Genomic DNA, 23,499 nt, shown 5'->3' on the forward strand with positions numbered 1-23,499 from the left:
TTATTTCCCCGCTTTCCCCTACAGGGACATGTATATAAACCGCTGTTCGAGAAAGACAAATACACATAGAAGAATTAGCAGATGCATAATATGTGGGGTTTTCATGCACGGACAGGTAGCACGAGATCGGATTACTAGGGCATCTGTTGAATGGATTTCCATATTCGAAGCGTCGGACTGCTTTTCGACTAGGCCTTGTATGACACAATCTTTGTTCGACTGTTTTATGGAGCAAATGCAACGGACGTCTCTTGCCAATAATTTGAGGCTGCAATATGTTGGCAAGGCAGCCGGCGTGCCAGACAGTCAGCGCCAAACAGTGACAGCCCGTCTAATGGAAATTAAATGGCAAACCAAATTGTGCTGATTCAGCTGTAGACGTCGTCTATTGATTCGGGCTGCGCACGCACGGTTTTTGAACTTTTATTTTTGAATGAAGACCGCCTCGTATCACCCGAGCGCAACACGGTCACTATGGAATCCTTTCCGTCAGCAGCGAGCCTGCCGCGGTTGTGGACATGGTAACCGTCGCGCATCGGCTGATCTGAGAGCCGTGTTTATGCATAACCCTGTGCTATTTCTGCATAAGAAGCTTATCTAATCCCAGATGCAACATTCAGCCTTTCAGCAAATTTAAAATCAGTGCAGGCTGTTGAAACAGAATTCCGCGGGGGGTCATTAGGCTACGCGCGCAAACAGAAGCAAGACTGAAAAGCAATCGGTACGGCCAGTTCTTACACAACGAACCTAAAAGGAAGAGCGAGCGCCGACTTAACCGACTACGAGGGAAGTTTTGATGGAAGCTGTTGTTGCGCGGTGGTGAGCAGCGCCCGGGGTCAAGAGATACCCCTCGCGCGCTCTCCCTCTCGTTTCTGGTTGTTTTGATGCTCCTTGCCCGACTCGGAGAAAGGGACCGATGGCGAAGATAAGGGTATCCTACGAGTACTCTGAGGCGGAGGACAAAAGCATTAGACTTGGTCTTTTTCTCATCGTCTGTGGCATCGTGTCGCTTTTTATTCTCGGCTTCTGCTGGCTGAATCCCACGCTGCAGAGCATGCAGAGCAAGCCAGCGAACTGCACAGTGGTCTCGGTGCGGCGCGTGGACGAGATGTTCGAGTGCGTCTTCACGTGCGGGGCGGATTGCAAAGGCACGTCGTTGTACCCGTGTCTGCAGATATTTGTCAATAACTCCGAGTCAAATTCCGTAGCTTTGCTGCATTACAACGAACAGCAGTTGGTGCTGAATCCTAAGGTAATTATAAACAAAGTTTAGGTGCACGTATATTATTTACTATACTAGGGGGGATTTTTTAGTTACAGAAAATGAAACATTAGCTATTTGACTTCTGCTGTAACTACAACCACTAATAATCACAGGTACTAACTTACGTTGTTGCTGCAATTACTGCTACGACAATAATTAATATGAAAAACAAGAGCAATAATTTCCTAATTATGTATACAAGAGTGAAAGTTTTGTATTGATATTATTCCTAATTAAGAGTTCAACCAGCACTGTGCAGATGAAGCTGCAAATTTATATGGCCTCTTCATCTTACCTAAAGAATGTTTGTTCAGAATTACATCCATTGTGAATGTATCCTTTTCCCTTCTGGAATACTGTAGTTCCAAGATGCGATTAGTTTGTGGATAGGAGACAGTCTCGTTAGTTGAGACTTTAAGTCCCGTAAGGTGTCTCTAAAGTATGTAATTTAAAATTTTGGGGCAGGAATGTTTTTTTGTTTAGTCATCACTGGATGACTAAGTTAAGATTAACCTTACAGCCATGAACAATTCACTCAAAGATGTATGTGTTTGTGTGTGAGTGGCACACAGTGTGCACGGACATGTTCTGAGAGACATTTCTTGTCATATTTTGCTGTAGAGAGACTCCCAGTTACTTTTACATGGGCATTCTAATTCATATGGAATGCATCCACAGTGACATCATGCAATAGCTTTTCTGAGTTGGGGTCTGTTATCTGTGGTGTCATGCAATTTTGGAGCATTTTGAGTGCACAGTTAAAGAAGGTAACACAATGTGTAAGTACTGTAAGTTCTAACATGAGGCTGGAGAGTTGTTGGTTTTGGTGCTAGGAGCGAGTTTTATCAAGGTCTTCTGCTTCAGTTTGCCAATATTCGGTCTTACTGTGTGAACAAGAGAACCTCAGCGGTAAAACAAAACAAAAAAACAAAAACTCAGAACTAATGCATCATCAGTGGACATTATTTGGAACTCTAAAAAGTTTCAGTACATGCCGTTAACTCTAATTTCATGATGATATTTAGCATTAATGCCCTTGAGTCTAATTTTGTTAGTGTTTTTTGATGGTTTTCTGGTCAACAGAAAGCGTCACGCTCATTTTTGTATAATGCACACCTCTTTGCATTTTGTGATGACAAGGAGCTTCACTGGGTACAGCTACTCACGATGATGTCACATCTCATGTTGCACAAGGCAACCGCCCTTCTTGCCGATGCGTAGAACCTCTCCTGTGTCTCACCATTATCGAGGTTCTGCTGTAGAACGTGTTGGTTGCAGGTGAACTGGGAGATGGTTTGTGAAAGACCCCTTGCATTCACTTTTTCTTGCATTCCAGGTGTTCATTTGGCCACAGGTAAAAAGGCGTCTGCTTACCTTATTCCAAATTTGTAAACGGGACAATAATGTAGTTTCATTTTGATGACGTGAAGGATTTTGTTTCTGCACACAAGAGCTGGAGGTCTATCGTGTGTCCGTTCTGTTCTGTATGGATGTTCACGTCAAGTTCCCTTGAGATTGACAGGACTCTAAACGATTGCGTTGCTTATTGTTTTAAAATGCACGTCTCATGTCACTCTTACAGTACGCTTACTTGCCAAAGCTGTTCCTCTCCCTTTCCTTTTCTTTTTTTTTCCCCAGCCACACTTGAGTAGGAGGGCTATGGTGGAAACTCCACTTTAAGGGGATTGGGTTTGGTGACCGGACTGGATGCTCATGGTTTGGAGCTCTGGAACACACTGACTGACCGGGACAGTGTAGGTTAAGCTTGTTTCGACATTATAAACCTGAGCTTCATAGATCGCTTCTGGAATGTGTGTCAGGGATATTATGCGGCCCTCTAATTGAGGGTTTTGGCCTAGCGCAGCAGTAACGTTTGCTAATTATACAGGCTGAGAGTTAATTGCAAAAATAATCCAAATCAAATTATGATTGACGTACTATTCTGGCTGATGGCTGGAACTGTCCCCAGAGATTCTGTGTGTCTTAATGGTGACCTGACCATATCGGTCTTCTCCGATTTCCACAGTCAGCTAATGTGTGCATGTTTTCAGCTGCCTTTCCCATTTCTAATGCTGCATATGCAGAGTGCACTATTTTAATGCACTATTAGCATTGCTCAGCATCCATAGCAATGGCAAGCGGTCAGAAATTAGCCTGATGTGGCGTATTTATTCACCCTAATGTATTACTCACCTCATAATTACATTCTGTGGCTCAGTGCATGAGAGCAACGCATTGATGAGAAATTACCCAATTTATTTTAAACAAACAAAACATGAAAGGAATGTATTCTTTCCCTGTTCCAAACTTGGTAACATTCATGGGAATAGCTATTTTTAAAACAGCTGTCATTTTGTGAAACATATAAAATAACTTTATAAATTCATAAAACATTATGTGCCGATTATCACCGATGAGGCGCGCACTGGAAATTTTGTTAAGTTGAGGAGGAAACCGTTGGTTAAGCCAGCGACATGGATTGATGTCATTGCTTATGATCGCTACACCGGCTGATGCCGCATGTTCTGTTTCCTCCCGTTCCATGTCTGTTCTTCAAATTTTCTCGTCCTCTGCGTGTCTCCTTCCTTCCTCTCCTTGCGAAGTTTCAATGAAATAGACACAGAGAATTTGGGCATGGATAGGAAATTAGGAAAGTCTGTAGCGGTCAGACGCGATTGGTCACATCTGTCCAGGGGTAGGGCGGGATCCCTGGTTACTGTTGCATTCGTCCAAATGTGCACATCTCGCTGTGCACCTGTGTGTGTCATCCTGAGTGTACTGGGTACCTGTCTGCTCCCTCCTGAATGTATTGAGTACCCGTCTGCACCCTCAAGAGTGTACTGGGGATGTTTTGGTGGGACAAGTTTACAAATACTGTTGGGTGTTACAAATTTAGAGAAGATAATTTATTTCACACCAGATTAAAAATGTGAGCTGAGTCACTTCTTTGATGGAAAGCTGAAAGCAGCCGGCCCACACTAGAAAGGCTATGTGGGTCCAGTCTTGTACAGGGGAAAATAATTTCTTCCTCTTTTGGTCTTTTGGCCCTTTTGATGAATGATGAAAACCTATTACATGCAGTTATTTCATGATCTAAATCGGGGATACTCAAATCTGGCACTCGAGGTCAGTAGTACTGCTGGTTTTCTCTTCAGCCTAATAGTCCATATTCCAATAATGTCCCTGATTGGCCAGAGATTACACTCATCTGGTGCTTCTGGATTAAATCAGTCCCTGATTAAAGGGGAGGAATGAACACCATCAGCACTACTGACCTCAAGAGCCAGTTTTGAGTATACCTGGTCTAGATGAAGAAAAGCTTGACCTTACACATTTGGATGAGGTGTACCGAGGGCCAAGTTCGAGAGACTTACTTCATGTTAACAAAGGATAAAAGTTGGGGACTTTCTGCGTACTACATTATATTGCTTTACAACAATCGATGGAAGGTTAATTATTTTTGCCAGCGGCAATCCGTTTGCACAGAGCTAATTAAAGACAGCGATGGGACTTAGTGACTACAGCACTTTGCTCATTTGTATTTTGTATCACATCCTCCCCAACCACAAACAAGTACAAGCCGATTGCTTAGTGGCTCTCTGTTCAGGGTGATTGGATCACATCAAAGCATTCCTTTGCATCATACAGGGTGAAAGGTTCCTGGGATAATGTGCGTGCATGCACTGCAATTCAAACAAAACTGAAATTGAAGTAATCGATGATAATTAGCGCACTCATTGCGGTCCGATAGAAAATACGGACACCAAGACCCCGTGGGAATCTCGTGCTCATTTCGTTACTTCAAATCGTTGTACGCGCGCTGTAGAGCAATTCCAACGACAGTGATCGCGTCTTTAAAGGGAAGCCTAACGGAACGGAATTCGGATTCTTTTCAAAGTAGTCTTCTAACGTATTTTAAAGAGTTTATAAGTTTTATTCAGGGTCGGATTGTCTGTTGAAGCGAGTACAACTGTTTTGAGGAAGATTTCCAGAACCGTTGGTTTTTGAAGAGATCAGCAGATGTCAAAAGGCCAAAGTAAGAAATTGGTTTACTCCGATTCAGGACATTGTCGCTATGTGTGGCACTGAGAAACCTAAAGTTTTGGGGGATAGGCTTTATTGCCCTTAAATTTGTCATTGTAGTGGTTCATCATATTTGACTTACAAATATTGAATGTTAATTAAACATTTGTCATTCTTTCATTAAAAGACAAGATCATTAAAAAGTCATTTTATAATTATGATGGACAATCTTAAACTCACTGGAACTCTGTCTCGAGGTTGTCTGTGCATAACTGATGAATAGACCTTCATGTAAAGTGATTGTGCAAACTGGTTAGCCATGTCTGTTATTTTTCTTTAAAAGAAGAAAAAAATCAATTTCTTTGTTTTAATGAAGGCCTCAAGCTGTTGGGTTTTAATTAATCGTTTGGCTGTAATGAAACTGTACAGAGGATTCTGGGAAATGATCTCATCTGTACTGCATTGCTATAGCCACAATGTTTGCACTGTTTTATCTTTATCTTTCATTAACATTAAATGTCGCCGTGCCAACAGTGTTGGCAAACCAGCACACATTGGAGCGAAAATACCATTTAGGGGTCGCTTTGAGCGAATCCCATGCCAGTGAAGCTAATCTAATGAAAAGTGTGTAGGCCTTGTTGACTCATGACTTAACAAGGTTTTTTTTTGGAGGGATTTATTTTTATTACTTATGTCTTTGTGGAACAGTTCCTTACCTTCATAAATCCTTCCAAGCTGTGTTCACACACTATGAATACTGTGAAAACGTTTTTCTGCTACTCTGCCTATGTGAGAACAGGTCTGTTAAATGCTGTAACTATGAAAATTGCAGTAAAACTTCTGGATTCACTTACTCCATAATGGCTACTCTGTTGAAGGACAGCATCTTAGCTGCACTGTCATTGAGCACCTTGTTTATTATCACCTGAGATGCTGCTGGTCAGCTTGCAGGGGTGTGTCTGCTGCTCAAACTGGCCAACTGCCTCCTTTTCCCTCTCCCTCTCGCATCAAATAGGCCAAAGCAATTTCAAGAAATCCAAGACAAGTTAAATAGCCATCGACCTCGTTTATTTTGCGGTCACTGAGTACAGATAGCAGTACCGTGGGCCTATTTCTGCAATGCTGGGGGAAAAGTTATTTTAAATTATTATTTTTTAATACTTTTTTGTTGTTTTTGAAAACTTTAGCATGACTTGGTTGGAAATTCAAGCCCATTGCCTTCCGCTGTTTGTTTTGGCTCTGCCAAAGAGGGCACCAGGGGCCCTGTTTTGTGAAGTGTGAAGTTCAAGTGCTCCTTCTTTCTTCAACCATTTGCAGTGCGTTCGCCAGATCCCACTGTTTTTCAGTGGATCCTCTGGCACTGGGATCCACTGCCAGGATCCCAGCGACAGGAATCTTATTGATCCTGCCTTCCTCAACCCGCCCCCCCCCCCCGCCCCCAGTCCACAAACGCACGCTCCCCTCTGCCGTCCCCGAATCACATTCTCCCCTTTCAGTCTGCGTGAGCAATTCTCCACCCCTTTTGTGATCACAATCCCACTGCCCCTCCCCCGAAAACTTCCCTCCACCCTCCCTGTTTGTGATTGGCATAAAACCACTTTTAAATTACAACCTTTTTAAACTTATGATGGGGGCCCCCAGGTTGTCATTTGAGCCTGGGTTAGTCATGTCTCTTGTAGTCCGGCCTCACTTCTTGTTTATGACTTGCCATAACTTTAACTGACTAAGCCTATGCTTACTGCGTGAACTAGACTTGCTGTTCATGTCCATGGAGTACTGTACCTTATCTGACCTGTGTCCTGTAGTTGTTTCAACGACCTTCTTATTGTACGTCTCTTTGGATAAAAGCGTAATGTACTGGGTGGGGGTCCCTGGGTCAAAAGTAGTTTACCTCCCCCTGGCCTAGAGTACATCCTAATTTGTCATGTAAGGGAATCTTCATTAATCCCAATCTCACACTGTGTGATTAATATTCATAAATGGTTAAATTGTACTGGTCATGAGGATGAAGTTCAGACACGAGATGGTACAGTGCAAGCTGGTTTGAGAATGCACCTCTGTTTTATCAGTACACCTGTCATATGCACACAAGCTCACACTGGATTTAAGGGCCCCTAGCATGATCAGCTCAATTTTACAAGATGATATAAAATTATACACCTGTTAAATTTTAAAACAACTGTGTAAGAATGAGCTGGCATATAGCTGACCAGCAGCACCATGTGCTTCAAGAGCGTTTTTCCACGATCACTGTTTTCCTTCTGATTATCTGAGATGCTAATCATTCTCCAGCTTAGACAAACGGGGTAATTATGGGAGATACAATGCTTCTGGAGGTGTAGGCCCTTCTCAGCGTTCTCTGCCAAAGGCTGTTCCACTGGGTAGGATTGGATTTCCGTCCTCCCTCCCCTGACGGGTGGCAGTTGTGGCTCCGAGCTCTTTGATAACGATGGGACTTGCCTGTGTTTGCTGACTTTGCCTGATGTGCAGACGGTCTGGATAAAACAATTAGCTCAGAGGGTGGCATTTAATAAAATTTTAAAGTCAAAGTGAAGTGCTTTGCTTCAGCATGCCAGACAGTTGTCTTATTGGGGCTACAGCATCTGCAGTGTTCTTCTCTGGTGTTAGTTTCAGTATATTTATATATATATTTTGAATTACTGTAAAGAAGAGTGTAAAAGCTTGAATTAAACACATAAGAGAAGCAATGTAACATAAACCCTTCTGGAGAAAAATAAGACGTGAATTTTTAATATGATTAAATCATATCCATTATTTGAACCCCTGTGCAATTTAATTGAAACCATAAATTATTCTAAAATATATTATTCAGTATGTGCCTGACATTTAATATACTTTGAAACATGCCGTGTACGCTTGCTACCTTGAAAATATAAAACCTAATATCACGCCTCATATTTTACAACACGTTAACACATCCATCCATTTTTCCCAACGGGAGTCGCGTGTAAAGCTCCGTGCTTGAGGGTCTGAAAGGACAGTAAATATGCGGTGAAATTCGGTCGGGTCGGCTGAGGCTCGTAGCACTGCAGAGGGACTGTGTCCCAGGGAGGCTGTGACTGCTGTGCATAAGCGAGATTTTAATGGGAGCAGGCCACTCTGTTCCCCCCGGATCTGGTGTTACCCCCCCAAAAACATGAGTTCCCAGTTATAGCTGCCCCAACCCCCCGTCCCCCCTTTCCAAATGGCACCCACAGAGGAATATGGAGTGCCGTGTGTGATGTAGTGTAGAGTGGCGGTCTGGGAAATGTACTGTAAATGAGACACTGGAGTGCCATGTGTGATGTAGTGTAGAGTGGCGGTCTGGGAAATGTACTGTAAATGAGACGCTGGAGTGCCGTGTGTGATGTAGTGTAGAGTGGCGGTCTGGGAAATGTACTGTAAATGAGACGCTGGACTGCCGTGTGTGATGTAGTGTAGAGTGGCGGTCTGGGAAATGTACTGTAAATGAGACGCTGGAACGCCGTGTGTGATGTAGTGTAGAGTGGCGGTCTGGGAAATGTACTGTAAATGAGACACTGGAGTGCCGTGTGTGATGTAGTGTAGAGTGGCGGTCTGGGAAATGTACTGTAAATGAGACACTGGAGTGCCGTGTGTGATGTAGTGTAGAGTAGCAGTCTGGGAAATGTACTGTAAATGAGACACTGGAGTGCCATGTGTGATGTAGTGTAGAGTAGCAGTCTGGGAAATGTACTGTAAATGAGACACTGGAGTGCCGTGTGTGATGTAGTGTAGAGTAGCAGTCTGGGAAATGTACTGTAAATGAGACGCTGGAGTGCCGTGTGTGATGTAGTGTAGAGTGGCGGTCTGGGAAATGTACTGTAAATGAGACACTGGAACGCCATGTGTGATGTAGTGTAGAGTAGCAGTCTGGGAAATGTACTGTAATTGAGACACTGGAACGCCGTGTGTGATGTAGTGTACAGTAGCAGTCTGGGAAATGTACTGTAAATGAGACACTGGAGTGCCGTGTGTGATGTAGTGTAGAGTAGCAGTCTGGGAAATGTACTGTAAATGAGACACTGGAGTGCCGTGTGTGATGTAGTGTAGAGTGGCGGTCTGGGAAATGTACTGTAAATGAGACGCTGGAGTGCCGTGTGTGATGTAGTGTAGAGTGGCGGTCTGGGAAATGTACTGTAAATGAGACGCTGGAGTGCCGTGTGTGATGTAGTGTAGAGTGGCGGTCTGGGAAATGTACTGTAAATGAGACGCTGGAGTGCCGTGTGTGATGTAGTGTAGAGTAGCGGTCTGGGAAATGTACTGTAAATGAGACGCTGGAGTGCCGTGTGTGATGTAGTGTAGAGTGGCGGTCTGGGAAATGTACTGTAAATGAGACGCTGGAGTGCCGTGTGTGATGTAGTGTAGAGTGGCGGTCTGGGAAATGTACTGTAAATGAGACGCTGGAGTGCCGTGTGTGATGTAGTGTAGAGTGGCGGTCTGGGAAATGTACTGTAAATGAGACACTGGAACGCCGTGTGTGATGTAGTGTAGAGTGGCGGTCTGGGAAATGTACTGTAAATGAGACACTGGAGTGCCATGTGTGATGTAGTGTAGAGTAGCAGTCTGGGAAATGTACTGTAAATGAGACACTGGAGTGCCGTGTGTGATGTAGTGTAGAGTAGCAGTCTGGGAAATGTACTGTAAATGAGACGCTGGAGTGCCGTGTGTGATGTAGTGTAGAGTGGCGGTCTGGGAAATGTACTGTAAATGAGACACTGGAACGCCATGTGTGATGTAGTGTAGAGTAGCAGTCTGGGAAATGTACTGTAATTGAGACACTGGAACGCCGTGTGTGATGTAGTGTACAGTAGCAGTCTGGGAAATGTACTGTAAATGAGACACTGGAGTGCCGTGTGTGATGTAGTGTAGAGTAGCAGTCTGGGAAATGTACTGTAAATGAGACACTGGAGTGCCGTGTGTGATGTAGTGTAGAGTGGCGGTCTGGGAAATGTACTGTAAATGAGACGCTGGAGTGCCGTGTGTGATGTAGTGTAGAGTGGCGGTCTGGGAAATTTACTGTAAATGAGACGCTGGAGTGCCGTGTGTGATGTAGTGTAGAGTGGCGGTCTGGGAAATGTACTGTAAATGAGACACTGGAGTGCCGTGTGTGATGTAGTGTAGAGTAGCAGTCTGGGAAATGTACTGTAAATGAGACACTGGAGTGCCGTGTGTGATGTAGTGTAGAGTGGCGGTCTGGGAAATGTACTGTAAATGAGACGCTGGAGTGCCGTGTGTGATGTAGTGTAGAGTGGCGGTCTGGGAAATGTACTGTAAATGAGACGCTGGAGTGCCGTGTGTGATGTAGTGTAGAGTGGCGGTCTGGGAAATGTACTGTAAATGAGACACTGGAACGCCGTGTGTGATGTAGTGTACTGTAGCAGTCTGGGAAATGTACTGTAAATGAGACACTGGAGTGCCGTGTGTGAGACGGCTGGCGGGGCTGAACGCCCAGGTGAGGTGCTGAAATTACACCAGTGAGTGAGACTCTTAACCCGGGTCGCTTCTGTGCATATCCAGTTGTGTAGAGGGAGCGTGTGGAGAAATACAAGCTGTGCAGATGCTGTGGTAAAAGAGCATCTGCTTGAGGTGCAATCATCTCTTTGGATAATGGCTGACAAATTTACATGAATGCTGTCTTCATAAAGCATTTTTTATGCATTCACAAACGCAATAAATATGCTCTGCGTAGTTGCAATTCATCCTTTTGTCAATTATGCATTCACAAAAAAACGTACGTTATAATTTCATAGAGCATTGTGAATGCCTTATAATAGATTTTGCTATAATGCATTTTACATTCCAAGGTGCTGCCATGCATTATGAATGCATCATGGGAGCAGTGCATTGTGGGAGTTGTGCAGGGTTCATCAGGTCAGGTTTTCTCACATTCATTACAGCCATACAGGGCAATATTGTTTTGTATAGTTATTAATGTAGCATGATGAGCCCAATATGCTCCTAAGACAAGCAGTCCATTTTTGTCCCCTGTAAGGGACATGGATCTCTGTTCATAAACTCAAGAATCATATATTCTTCTGCTCTGCTGAAATATACAGTGCACTAAAGTGTTACCACAATCACCGTCTTTGTGAAGCTCATGGTGTGGTTTTTGTTGGAGAGCGGGTCGCTAAAGCGTTGAGTAAATTCTGTGGTGATTTTTTGAGGCTGTGGTTTTGGGGTGTTTAGCAGCTACCCAGTTAGGCAGCTGTGAATAAGTAGCACTGTAGCTATTTTATCAAAATGGATGTGCGGTGAGGTTTCAGGCTGCCTCAGCAGTAATGCTCCTGAAGTGGACCGTTACTCAGGCCGTCCCACAGATGGGACGACACGTTGACCGAACTGATGATGGAGAGCGAGGCTTTTCCAGACGTCAACCTCATCCCTCAGTCTCGTTTCACGGCTCAGGGCCTTGCATGAGATGGGACTGTATCGAAAATACATCAGTTACTTGAGTGAAAGATGCCCCCCCTAGTCAAACGCTTTGATACATCACAGAGACTTGGGTATAAAGCATTAAGCCTGGCATATGAATTTAGGGCCATTTTTTGTACTTTACTTAAGTGGCTTTGAGAGATGTTGATCTGTGGAGCGATGAAAATACACTACTCTGAAAGAACACTGTGCAGTGATGGATTGTAGGTCTGCCACTGCTAACCTTGGCTTTTGCGTGTAAAAAAATATAATTGCTACTCATGCATGTTGTAGTAACACTACAGGTTATGACAGCTCCGTGCAAGGGAGGAATCTTTCACAGAATGTGCTTAGTCAGGTGACCTGTCGGAGGGCAGGGGGACAATAACGGTTTTCGCAACAAATGCAATGTTTACAGCAGGTGAAATTGATTGAATTTGCAAATGAACGACGGATCGCTTGCTTGCGTTTGTCACAGGCTATCAAGGGCATGAATGACAATAATACCTCCATATTGAACCTGCCTTCCTATTGTAGTTTGTGGGCCTTAAGTTAGCTAACGTATTGAATGAGTTCCTAGTTTCCTATACTCACTGTCATGCTTACTCTGGTTAGAGAGGAGAGTGAGACAGAGACAGAGAGTGAGAGTGAGAGAGAGGGGGAGAGAGAGGGAATAAGAGAGAGAGAGAGAGTGGGGGAGAGAGAGAGAGAGTTGTGTAGTGTTATGTATTGTTGTGTTGTGTTGTGTGGCCATTAACATGGAGGGTATGGGGGCAGCAGGCATTCCTCTCCAGCTCATCTGCCAGGTGATGACAGATGTGTGTTACAGGCTGGTGGGATGAGGGCAGTTTACTGCGCTGTTCCCCTTCACTGAGTGACAGGTATGTGGTCATTGGGCAGTGGACCCTCTGCCTAAAGAGAGAGAGACAGAGAAGCAGGTGTCATAGAGGTCAGTGAGAAGAAAGGAGCAGATACTGAAAATTAAGACGGAATATAACGAAAATAGTCTAATCCTCCTTTTGCCCAACTTGCACTTATTTTTGTAACATTGGGCTCCAGTTTTCTGTTTCGCTGTCCTGTTGGCTGTTGGTGGGCTCAGGGTAAAGAGAGGGAGAGGGAGAACAGGAGGCTGTTGGCAGGGAAGAAGGAGCAAGTGATATGGAGGTGAGTGAGAGAGCAGCAAGTTTTGAAAGTTAAAGGGATAGTCACACAAAATGACATGCTTGTCTATTAAAATGAAAGTTACTAAGACTAAAAGAATGGGAATCTGTGCTTGGGATGGTCAATAGCCTGATTTTCCCAGCTTCTGACAAAGGCTGGTATCCTTGAAGTACATAGTCAAGCAGTCTAAATTGTTTCTAACACCATATCTCCGAGTCTAATTTTAGAAGGGAACACAGCCAGGGGGATTAGGCCTTCCTTTTCCCCCCTTTCCCCCTTAGCGATGTTATGAAACATAATTTTTCTTTAAATACTGTAGACTATTCACTGAACCATGGATGCAATATCCAGACTCTTCATATTACAATACATATATTTCTCAAGCTAATTATTTTTCTATGCTATTTTATTTCAGGATAGATAGCATAGAGCAGGGCTGTAATCACCTGTAGGCTTCCTGCTGTACATTCCTGTACATCCTATGATTACTCCTAATATTGAACCAGCGGTTGCTATGGCTACCATCATGTAGTTATTTGCTGAATGTTTTTTCAATAGAAAAATGTTTATATATATCTTTGGCAATTAAGGATGTATTTAAATCGAAAGATGTTCTGAAATGAATATTGTTACAGTATTACGGTGGACGTTGGCTCATGAATACTCAGATTAATACTCACCTAAAACTTCTAAAAATGCATTTTATTGATTTTTAAAAAAATACGCCCTCACATTCCACCTCGATCCCCACCCCCACACCCAGACATATATTTGCCCCCCCCCCCTCCCCACCCAATGTTGAATTCACAGTCACAGCCTTGATTGAGGTCACCTGGTCACCCTCAAACAGGCATTTTCGTCTTTCTCAGTCACACTGTTGGTCTCCAGAGCCCCCACAGTAAGACCACTGTCACTCTCGCTCATCTGCATTCTGCGGCATCCTCTCTCAGAGCTGCAGCTTTCAGGCGAGCGTGACACCAGGGCCCGACTCTCCGCTCTGACAGACGGGCGTTGGATAGGCGTGAGGGGTGACAGGGTGACAGGGTGACAGGGAGACAGCAGGCCAGAGCAGCAGCAGGCTAACGTGACTCTCCATGTCCCGCCTGACATCGCCAACCGCTCTGACTGCCTACCCCACCGAGGCCCGGGCATTTAATGCGTCTTCAAGCCCATGCTGTGTGCACTCAGACATTCTGAGTAACAGTAGAAAATGTTTCACTCCAAACATGTTGCTGAAATACAGTATCGGGCCTAAGGAACTGGGAAACGTTGTTGTAAACGGAATGGCAAAAACGGTGTCTCCAGGATGCCTGATGAGAAATGTTGAATTTTCTTTTAGCAACACTAGGTCTCACAGGGCTAAGTTGTCCTAGTCACATCTCCAAATATTACCTTTGCTCTGTACCCACACCTACACTTTTATTCAATTTATGCCTTGGATTACTTTGATCATTCATTCATCTGATAACATAATTGACTTGATTGTAATCAAAACCTTCTTTGTTAAATTCTTTTGAAATTCTGATGTCCAATGTGCAATTGAAGCACACAAATATGAAACAATATTTATACTGCAATTATATCACGCAGTGAAATTCACACCCATTCAACCATGTGATGATGATAAATAATAGAGTTGTGCAGATCGGAGTGTGCAGTGAGGATGAGGACATGAGGATGAGGATGATGATGAGGATGATGAAGATGGGGATGAGGATGAGGATGGTACTCCTGTAAACCCTGAGCCACGTGGCTTAAACTCAATGCCGCTCTAATTCCGGGGGCATGGAATGAAACCTGGCATGAGGATCTTTGGCCATGTGAGTGGGACGGGCCTTAATCCCCTCCATAATAATGCCTCTATGAGGGGGGGACACAAAGGAGTGCGATACGCATGGCATGGTGGGAAATTGGTTCACTGGGCCGAGTGGACGTGTTCTCTCCTGCGTACTGTTTGCACACATGGCGATACGTCAGTGTGCACAGCCACAACCCCACGCTCTTGCACAATCATTGTCCTCTCTCTCTCTCTCTGCTCTTTCTCACTCTGTCTCTCTCTCTGTGCTCTCTTTCTCACTCTGTCTCTCTCTCTCACTCTGTCCCTCTTTCTCTGTCTCTCTCTCACTGTGTCTCTCTCTCACTCTCTCTCTCTCTCTGTGCTCTCTCTCTCACTGTCTCTCTCTCTGTCTCTCTCTCACTCTGTCTCTCTCTCTCACTCTGTCTCTCTTTCTCTGTCTGTCTCTCACTCTCTCTCTCTCTCTCTCTCTCTCTCTCTCTCTCTCTCTCTCTCTCTCTCTCTCTCTCACTCTCTCTCTCTCTCTCTCTCTACTGAATACGTTCACGCATGTACACGCATGATTAATCTGTTGTGTAAGGCTCTTTGTTGTCTTACAGATAAAGCTTTGTGAGATTTGTAGCGCACGCTGGATTTGGGTTGTAATATTTCTTTCTATGAACTATTCATCAGAATACAAAGGTTCACTCTGAAAATGAAAACCATCTAAAAAGACTGAAATTCAAAAATAATAATAATAGCTTACTGGTAATAATAGAGCTTACAGATATAGCCTTCTGATATACTGTATTCTCATCTCAGTGCACATTCTAGTCTCTTGAATTTTTTTAATCTGGCAACTGTGACTCTTCTTCAATAACATTTATTACTCCATGATTTTGTCCCATGATATTTCTGCATTAATGTATGATTGAGCTTCTGTAAGAGTCAGCCATATCCTATGGTGCTTCCTGGTGTCTCTTAGTGCGATATTTATTCCCAGTTGTGTATTCTCTCAGTTGGAGATTCGTCTGACCCAGCAGCTGGTTGTAGGGCTGGGTGCATTCTTCGGCTGTTGATCAGTGCCTCGGATATTGGCTGTTAATTAATCATTGTGGGCAGAGTATTGGGAAACCTTGCTAGTTCCACGGTGTTGTTCTTTTGTACTGTTATACTATGAAACTGCGGCCTGCCCTCGGGTGGCTAGCAGTGCTAGCCTTGGCTAGCCATTACAAGGCTGTACAGTTAGCCTAAATTATGGCCTGTACCCACAGGCTATATTATGTTTGTTTATTGAGCTCCAAAGGTGCCCCGCTATCAACACAATTCATTTTGTCATTTTCTGTTGAACAGAAAATGCAAAAATGTATTTAAAGCAAAAGGGAGAAATACATACTAAGAGATATTCTAGTGCCTTTCTAAACCGAAGAGACGTTTGTTTATTATTGCCAATTGAAGATGCATTTATGCGTGAATATATATTGAAGGGGCATTTGTTAATGCAAAAAGTCATAACTTTTATTTTTCCCAAATAAAAAGTTATTCTTCCTTTCCTTATTTTGTGTGGTCGGAAGGGGTACTCCGCATTCTTCCTGGTCAGCCGAGGTTTGGGAAAGTGGATGGACTGCCACAGTTTTATTCATTCAGGTTCCCTCATTTGAATATAACTCACATAAAATTAATTTGTATTATTCTCAGGTTTTTTTTTTGTAACAGAAGCTTTGTGTTCATATTCCCCTGGGAACCGGTAATTATACAAATCAGCCAACAGGAGACCCAGAAATAATATACCGCTGTGACAGTAATGGTTTGTACACTTAAGGGCTGAATAGCTCTTGATTGAGAGACACTTGTCTTCTATTTATGGGACGGACTGTTTTTCAAGGAGGACCTGGTGTGTAACGCTGTATTCTGTCCCCTGTTCTCTGGGCCAGTGCTCCTATGTTCCCCCCTGTGAGAGGGACAACCAGAGGAACAAGGACAATGTGCTCCGATGGCAGGACTACTGGACCGAAGAGGTTAGCTCCCAGTCCTTCACCTGCTTCTTCAACCAGCAGCGCAGGTGAGTTTTGCTCCTGGCTTAGACGAGGAGAAACCTTGTAACTGCTCCCCAGTGCACAACATGCAACCTTACCGTTGTTTTTAAAAAAAAAACTTTTTAAACCAAGCCATATTGATGGTCTCAATTTTAAAAGGGAAACTTGGACTAAATTTTGTCTTGGCACCATACGGATTAATTCCTTGATTGAATAACTGATTAATTCTTTATAAAGTTTGATGATGTGAGGCATTCATTCTGACATGCCCCCCCCCCCCCCCCCCCCCCCCCCCCCTTGACAATTTCCCTAATTTAAAACCGTCCTCCGCCCACAGAACTGAGTGAAAATTTGACAGGCTGGGTTTACACCGTCAGGGGGCCTCGCTGAACCTCGCCAGGAGTGGCGGCAGAATCTCGGGCGCCGATGCGATCAGCGCCACCGTCGCAGACTTCACCGCAGACCTCACACTTCACACTTCACAGGATCACAGCTCACAGCTCACAGCGCTGCAGACCCGCTGATCCCTCCCCATACTGGCGTGGGTCTCTGCTCTCACAAACACTGTGGTTTTTTTTTTTTTTAGGAGGATGGAGGCATTTTAGATGTCTTCCGTTTTGAGTTGAAACAGCCCACATGACATCATCATGTACTGATGTCCAGACATGACTTACCATCTGTGAGACCCAAATGTATCAACAGCACAGCATATTAAAACGACTGCCCTAGTGAAACGCCATATTGAGTTTGTAAAATAATCCTCCATCCGACCTTACATACTGGTCCATTTAATAAATGTGAACCCACACGTCCCCCACATATCGATCCCATAATGCATCTGTAAATGGGCTTCTGTGGAACATGTAGTCTTGTCCACATCCGTAGACTTTGTCACAGAGGTGTTTATGCAGGATGTGACATCCTCCTTACTGCCCACTCATGCCCCCCCCCCCCCCCTCAATTCCAGGTACAGAGGGCCACAGGACTCTGATCTTGACAGGTGATTCAGTACCTTGGAATTAATGAATGCGTTTCCTGGAAGGCCTGTCTCTTCCCCGGTAAACTCTGCCCTGGATCTCATCGATTGTGGAGCGTCAATTACAAAACCCGCTTTTCCTCCGATGCACAGATACAAAGACTGTTTAACTCTCCCAGAGGAATGGCAATCAAACACTTGGGTTAAATACGTGATTGGCATTCCCCAGTGTGGTTCTGGAAAACTACGGGAGGAACTGAAAGTGCTTATCATTTAAAATTTTATTTTTTACTTTTAACCCTGATGAAATGATGATCTGCCAGCCAAGGGAAAAACACTCATTAAATAATTTCTGAAATCAAATGCATGCATGATAATATGCACAAACATACACTGCAGTATATTAGCAACAGGTAAAGAAAAGGAATAGGAATCACAAATATGTGATTAGAATGTTCTTAACTGGACATTCTAATGCTGATGTCACAATCACTGCTGGTAACTGAAAGCCATGGAGTTTCCAGCACTGACTTTCCAAAGAAACCTACTCTTCAAAAAACATTCTGAAATGTTATCTTTGTATATTCAAGATCAAGTATTGGAAGAAGTTGCGGTGCAGCTCAACTGAAAAAAAAAATCTGGGCAGCGTTGCAGCTCTACAGAAGAACATACAGTAATGGCTGTGGATGATTCTGTTTTTGTCCAAACGATGGAAATGTGTGTCATTACCCCGGCAGCCAGCGAGGACTCTGAATGTGAAGTTAGCGCTAATATTGACAGATTGAGTCAAACACAGCTGTGCACACAGTGTCAGTGCCTCGGGCTGTCTGGACTGAGCACAGACTGGCACATTGGCACGAGGGTTCGATCGTTTCGCTAATACCTGCTGATGAGGGGATTCAGCCACTGATCTCGGCTTCATCTGTCATCATCTGTCAACTTTTTGGGGAGGCGGGGGGGGGGGGGGGGGGAATATCTCTTTCCACGCCTCTTAGACATTTCAGACTTTCCCCTGCACTAATTTTGGGGACGCATTTCATTTGTGGGCACATCAGAGGATATGATGCCCCCTTACCCGCCTCCAGTTCCAGGAGTTCGGTGCTCAGTCGTTCCCCTGGTTACACTCATTCACTCTGATCTGGGTGTAAATCACTGGGACGGGCCGAAATCCGTGCTGAAGTTGCGTCTGGGCCGCGGTCAAATGAAGTGCTATGGATTCCTCGGTGGAGTCCTGCCAAAGCCTCAGAGATTTGATTAGTGGCGTTAGAAATCATCCGCCTGGCTTTCCGTCCTAGAGGCAGTAGTCCTGCAGTGTGGCATCATGGAAGGAAGCGGCCTGTTCACCATTCAGGATGGGAGCGAGAAAACCCCAGATCAGTTATCTTCTGTTGGCGAAAGACCTACAAGCAGGTTTAGGTTCATCTTTGTACTCCCCTAATTTTTCCATATTTTCCAAATTGCTATTGGAATCCCAATTGTATTTCAAGGCCTGTCCTGATTATGCTCATGTTTTTTTGTTTTTCTTTTTGTAAAGTTGTGAAGCTACACCTGCTACAACCATGTTAAGCTATTTCTGCTGATGGGTGTAATGTTTGATGGCTTTCATTGATTCAAAGCACATTTAGCATGTTAATCAGTCATTGATGACAGTCATCCACAAATGTGTAGAGCAGATGGATAAAGGGAAAAGGAGCAGACTTGGTGTAGGTGGCTGTCTGGACTCTCCTAACCTGCTTCAGCTCCAGTAGCTTTATGGGATCATAAAAGTGTAAGAAATTACATTTTTTACAACTTAAAGGGACCCAGAAAAATGGCCTTTCAGGAACAGGGTACAACACTTTATGAATTGTGCGATTTACAGAATTTATCAATGACACAACACTATGAATTGTGCAGTGTATGGGACGTATCAGTGACTCAGCACTTTATGCATTGTGCGATGTACGGGAAGTATCAGTGACTCAGCACTTTATGCATTGTGCGATGTATGCTGTGCATAAACAAGGCTTTCCCCGTCGGCCCTGTCTCTCTGTCGCCCCCTGCAGGCCAGACGACGTGCTGTGGAAGCGCACGCACGACGAGACCGTGCTGCTGCACTGCGTGCTGTGGCCACTGGTCAGCCTGCTGCTGGGAACGCTCATCGTCCTGCTCACCATCTGCGCCCGGAGCCTCGCCATCCGGGCCGAGGCCATCCAGAAGAGGAAGTTCTCCTAGGTGGGGGGGGGGGGGGTGGCGTGGGGCGGGGTGGGAGGGTGGGGGGGGGGAGGCGTGTCCTCTCTCTGCCCCAGGCCCCGCCCACAGCGGCGACAGCGAATGACGGACAGCCTGTACTGTACCCAACCCCATGAGCCGGAGGGTGCCGAAAGAAAGTGTCTGGGACCTCTGTTTGGCGGTACCATATGACTCATCACGGTTTCCTGTTTGGTGGTGCTGTATGACACATCACGGTTTCCTGTTTGGAGGTACCATATGATATGTCTCGGTTCTCTGGTTTTGCCATATGGTGAGTCTCGGTTCTCTGGTTTTGCCGTATGACGAGTCTCGGTTCTCTCTCTGGTTTTGCCGTATGATGAGTCTTGGTTCTCTGGTTTTGCCATATGGCGAGTGTCGGTTCTCTCTCTGGTTTTGCCGTATGATGAGTCTCGGTTCTCTGGTTTTGCTGTATGGCGAGTCTCAGTTCTCTCTCTGGTTTTGCCGCATGATGAGTCTCGGTTCTCTGGTTTTGCCGTATGATGATCACAGGGCACGGGGTGTGGTCTTTTGCCTCCTCCCACTGGTCACAGCCTCCCGCTATTGGAAGCTGCACTCAAATGCTTCCCCGTCTGTCTGCTCATCTGTCTTCAGTTTATGTCTCTCAATGTGTACGTGTGTAAAATCCCACTGTGCCATGCCTGCTGAACTGCCAGTGCACCAAGTATTAGACACTTTGCAGACAATGCAGACTTTTTAGATATGTAATTGTTTGGATTGGCTTACATAATGCAACTGCAAGAAAAAAAGGTGTTTAACTTTGTGCAAATGTGTAAATCCTGGAGTAGGATTTCTGGGTTTGAAATTGAAATGCGTCAAGCCCACGATTGAGCCTTCAGTGAGTCTCCCTGACCTTTCTGTTATATGACACAGGGGCCCAGACAAATTCCAGCGTCCTTCAGTGAAGATCTGCCCTGTGGTTTTGTAAAAGGTGCTTCTGTAAAAAAACACAAAATGCGTGGGAAAGTTGGATGACGCAAACATTTATAAATCTGCTGTCAGTCACTGTGGGTTTAGAATACTCAAGCAAGTGCATTGCATTTAAAAACACTACATGTTTCTGTCCCGAAATGCTCAGATGAATGTAAGCTTGATGTACGGGTCAGTTACAAGGTGATAGCCTTTATTTTTTATTAAAGCTTTCAGATTGTACAAAAAACAAGTAGGTGTTAAAATGCATATAATATATCCATCCATATAAATGACAACAGACAACTGTCACATATATGTGTATTTCGATAGCTTCACAGAAAACAACCATAGGTGCCACTTGCATCAGGAATAATTGACTTGGTTGCCAGTTTCCAGTCTCTTCAATGTCAAGTTCTCCACTTTGTTGACCAAACCTGTGTGTCATTCAGACAGGCCCCCACTGCTTTCCATTTTATCATCACTATTTTTAAATATCTTTGGAAGTCTTATTTATAGTTTTACTTATATGCTTATTTATACATACATGTACATGTATAACAACATGTATTAAAATTTCCTTCTGCCAAGGTTTTTTTTATGAAGTTGTTGCAAATGCTTGAGAAATGTATTAGAAATGTTAATGAAAACATATCAACAATTGACTCTGGAACAATGGTAAAAGTCATAATAAAATTAATTTGCCAAGATGTAATTTATTTTTATAAACCAGGATTTACCAGTAAATGGTTTGCTTAATATACACACACACACACACACACACACACACACACATACATGTACACACTCACACACAAGCGATTTGTAGATTTTGTTTCTGAATTGAAAATGAAAATGTTTTCTTTCAAATGCTATATGGGATTTGAGATTTGAGAGGCATTTTTTTCACCATTTTGTCACTGCCATACAGGTCAATGACAGCATGGAGAATGTTATGTAGATAATAGAAACATTAATTTCAATATAAGGATGTCTTGATTTCAGGATCGGAGGCAGCAAAATGTACAGACTTGGCAAGGGCCTGAATGATGTTTCCAAGCCACCGTATACAAAATGAGACATGCTCAATATTGTATTAAAAGAGTGGTTGCTTTCTTGTACTAAGACAGCCTGGCAATAGAAAAAGAAATGAATGGCTAAAAAGATGTAGGCCACGGATAGAGCGCTCTTCTTTATTTTCCCACTTGCTTTTAATTTCAAGTTGCTTTTTCTTATTTGTTTCCTGCCATGAACACAGCTGGCTCAAATTATGTACTTGTTTGATGGGGGTTACCATGACAGCGAAGCTTATGAGGGGAAGGTTTAGTTATTCTTAGAACCCTGCTCCCTTCCTCCGCTTTTCAAACTTCGCAAAGCACGAGGAATGGTTCGGCTCTGGCGTGGAGAGAAAGCGGGTAAAAAAAAAAAAAAAAAAACCATTACTGCTTTTGAAAGAACTCCAATTCGCTTCTCGCAACGATTGCTTCAAAAGGTGAAATTCTGCCTTTTCAAAGGATTTTTTGTGCTGCTTTTTTCCAGACTAGATTAGAACATAAATACATTTCATGGAAGTTTTTCCACCATTAATATTTTCAGCCAGTTTTGTGTACTGGTGCCCAGAACACCCCAAAAACCAGCAGGCACCGTGGCCCTCCAGGACTGGAGTGTGACATCTGTGACCTAGATTGTGTTAATGATGGCATTACGTTGATGGTGTGCCTCTCACATTTGTAGAATTGCACTTCCTGTTTCAGTGTCTTTGGGCATGAGTAGATACTATACTCTATGGATTTATGGATTTTACAGTAACTTCAGGAGCCTTATGTCATTAGAGCCAACAAAAGTGAAAAATAAAACGCACACCTTGTTTTAGCGAGGTGCATTAAAGCCAACATAGCCATGTTAGAAATATGTCAACATGTGAAGCAAAAAAAAAGCCAATAAGCTTATTAAAATGAGTAAATATGTGGAACATTATTAGCAAGAAGCATCAATAAGTCGCTGAATTTGTTGTTGGTCTTTACAAAAAAATTAATGAGGAGCATCAGAGTACATATATTCACACAAACTTTGTTATAGAAGCAAAGTTGCTATGTTGGCCACAGTGCATGCATCGAAGAATTTATCATTTGCATTTGCATACAGTATGCATCAAGCAGTTTTGTGCGGAGCTTGGTTTGTGCAAGCTCCGCACAAAAGTGATATATAGGCCATGCGTTTGGATAACAAGCTAAGTTCATTTAGAAGCCCACCGTGCTGCTGCTGATATATTCCTGGGGTTGATGCAGTTGGAATGAATGGTGAAGTAATCCGGGTGTTTTTAAAATCATTTTGAACCGATGCCAGTTGGTGTGGAATAGCTAATGATGATCAGCAGGATGATCAATAGAATGGGACCGAGCTGAATCTGAGTTTAACTGTTATTAATTTTGGCTGAATATCATGTTCAGAGAGATTTACAAGGTTTTCATGATAGGACATATTAAACTGTTCTTGCTGTGGAAGCAAAAAGTACAAGAGTAGTGCTTATAATAAGCACCAATCAGTATAAAGCTAAGCTACAGTAAAACAGAAACTTTCAACAGAAATGTCATTATAATCAACATTGTGTGGGAAAATGTAAATATTTCATATACATATGTACATATCAATATTCATACATATCCTCAAATAT

General features: G+C 43.7%; 1 protein-coding gene across 1 annotated transcript; it reads left to right on the forward strand.

Moving 5' to 3' along the window:
* Window positions 1-32: 32 nt before the first annotated feature.
* On the forward strand, window positions 33-19,883 carry LOC118231301 (calcium-activated potassium channel subunit beta-4-like). Its single transcript, XM_035424994.1, has 3 exons — window positions 33-1,252; window positions 16,589-16,716; window positions 19,712-19,883. Exons 1-3 carry the CDS (start codon window positions 917-919, stop codon window positions 19,878-19,880), a joined length of 633 nt encoding a protein of 210 aa, XP_035280885.1. The 5' UTR covers window positions 33-916; the 3' UTR covers window positions 19,881-19,883.
* Window positions 19,884-23,499: the final 3,616 nt, after the last annotated feature.

The sequence above is a fragment of the Anguilla anguilla genome, chromosome 7 (assembly GCF_013347855.1).
Source record: "Anguilla anguilla isolate fAngAng1 chromosome 7, fAngAng1.pri, whole genome shotgun sequence".
NCBI lineage: Eukaryota > Metazoa > Chordata > Actinopteri > Anguilliformes > Anguillidae > Anguilla > Anguilla anguilla.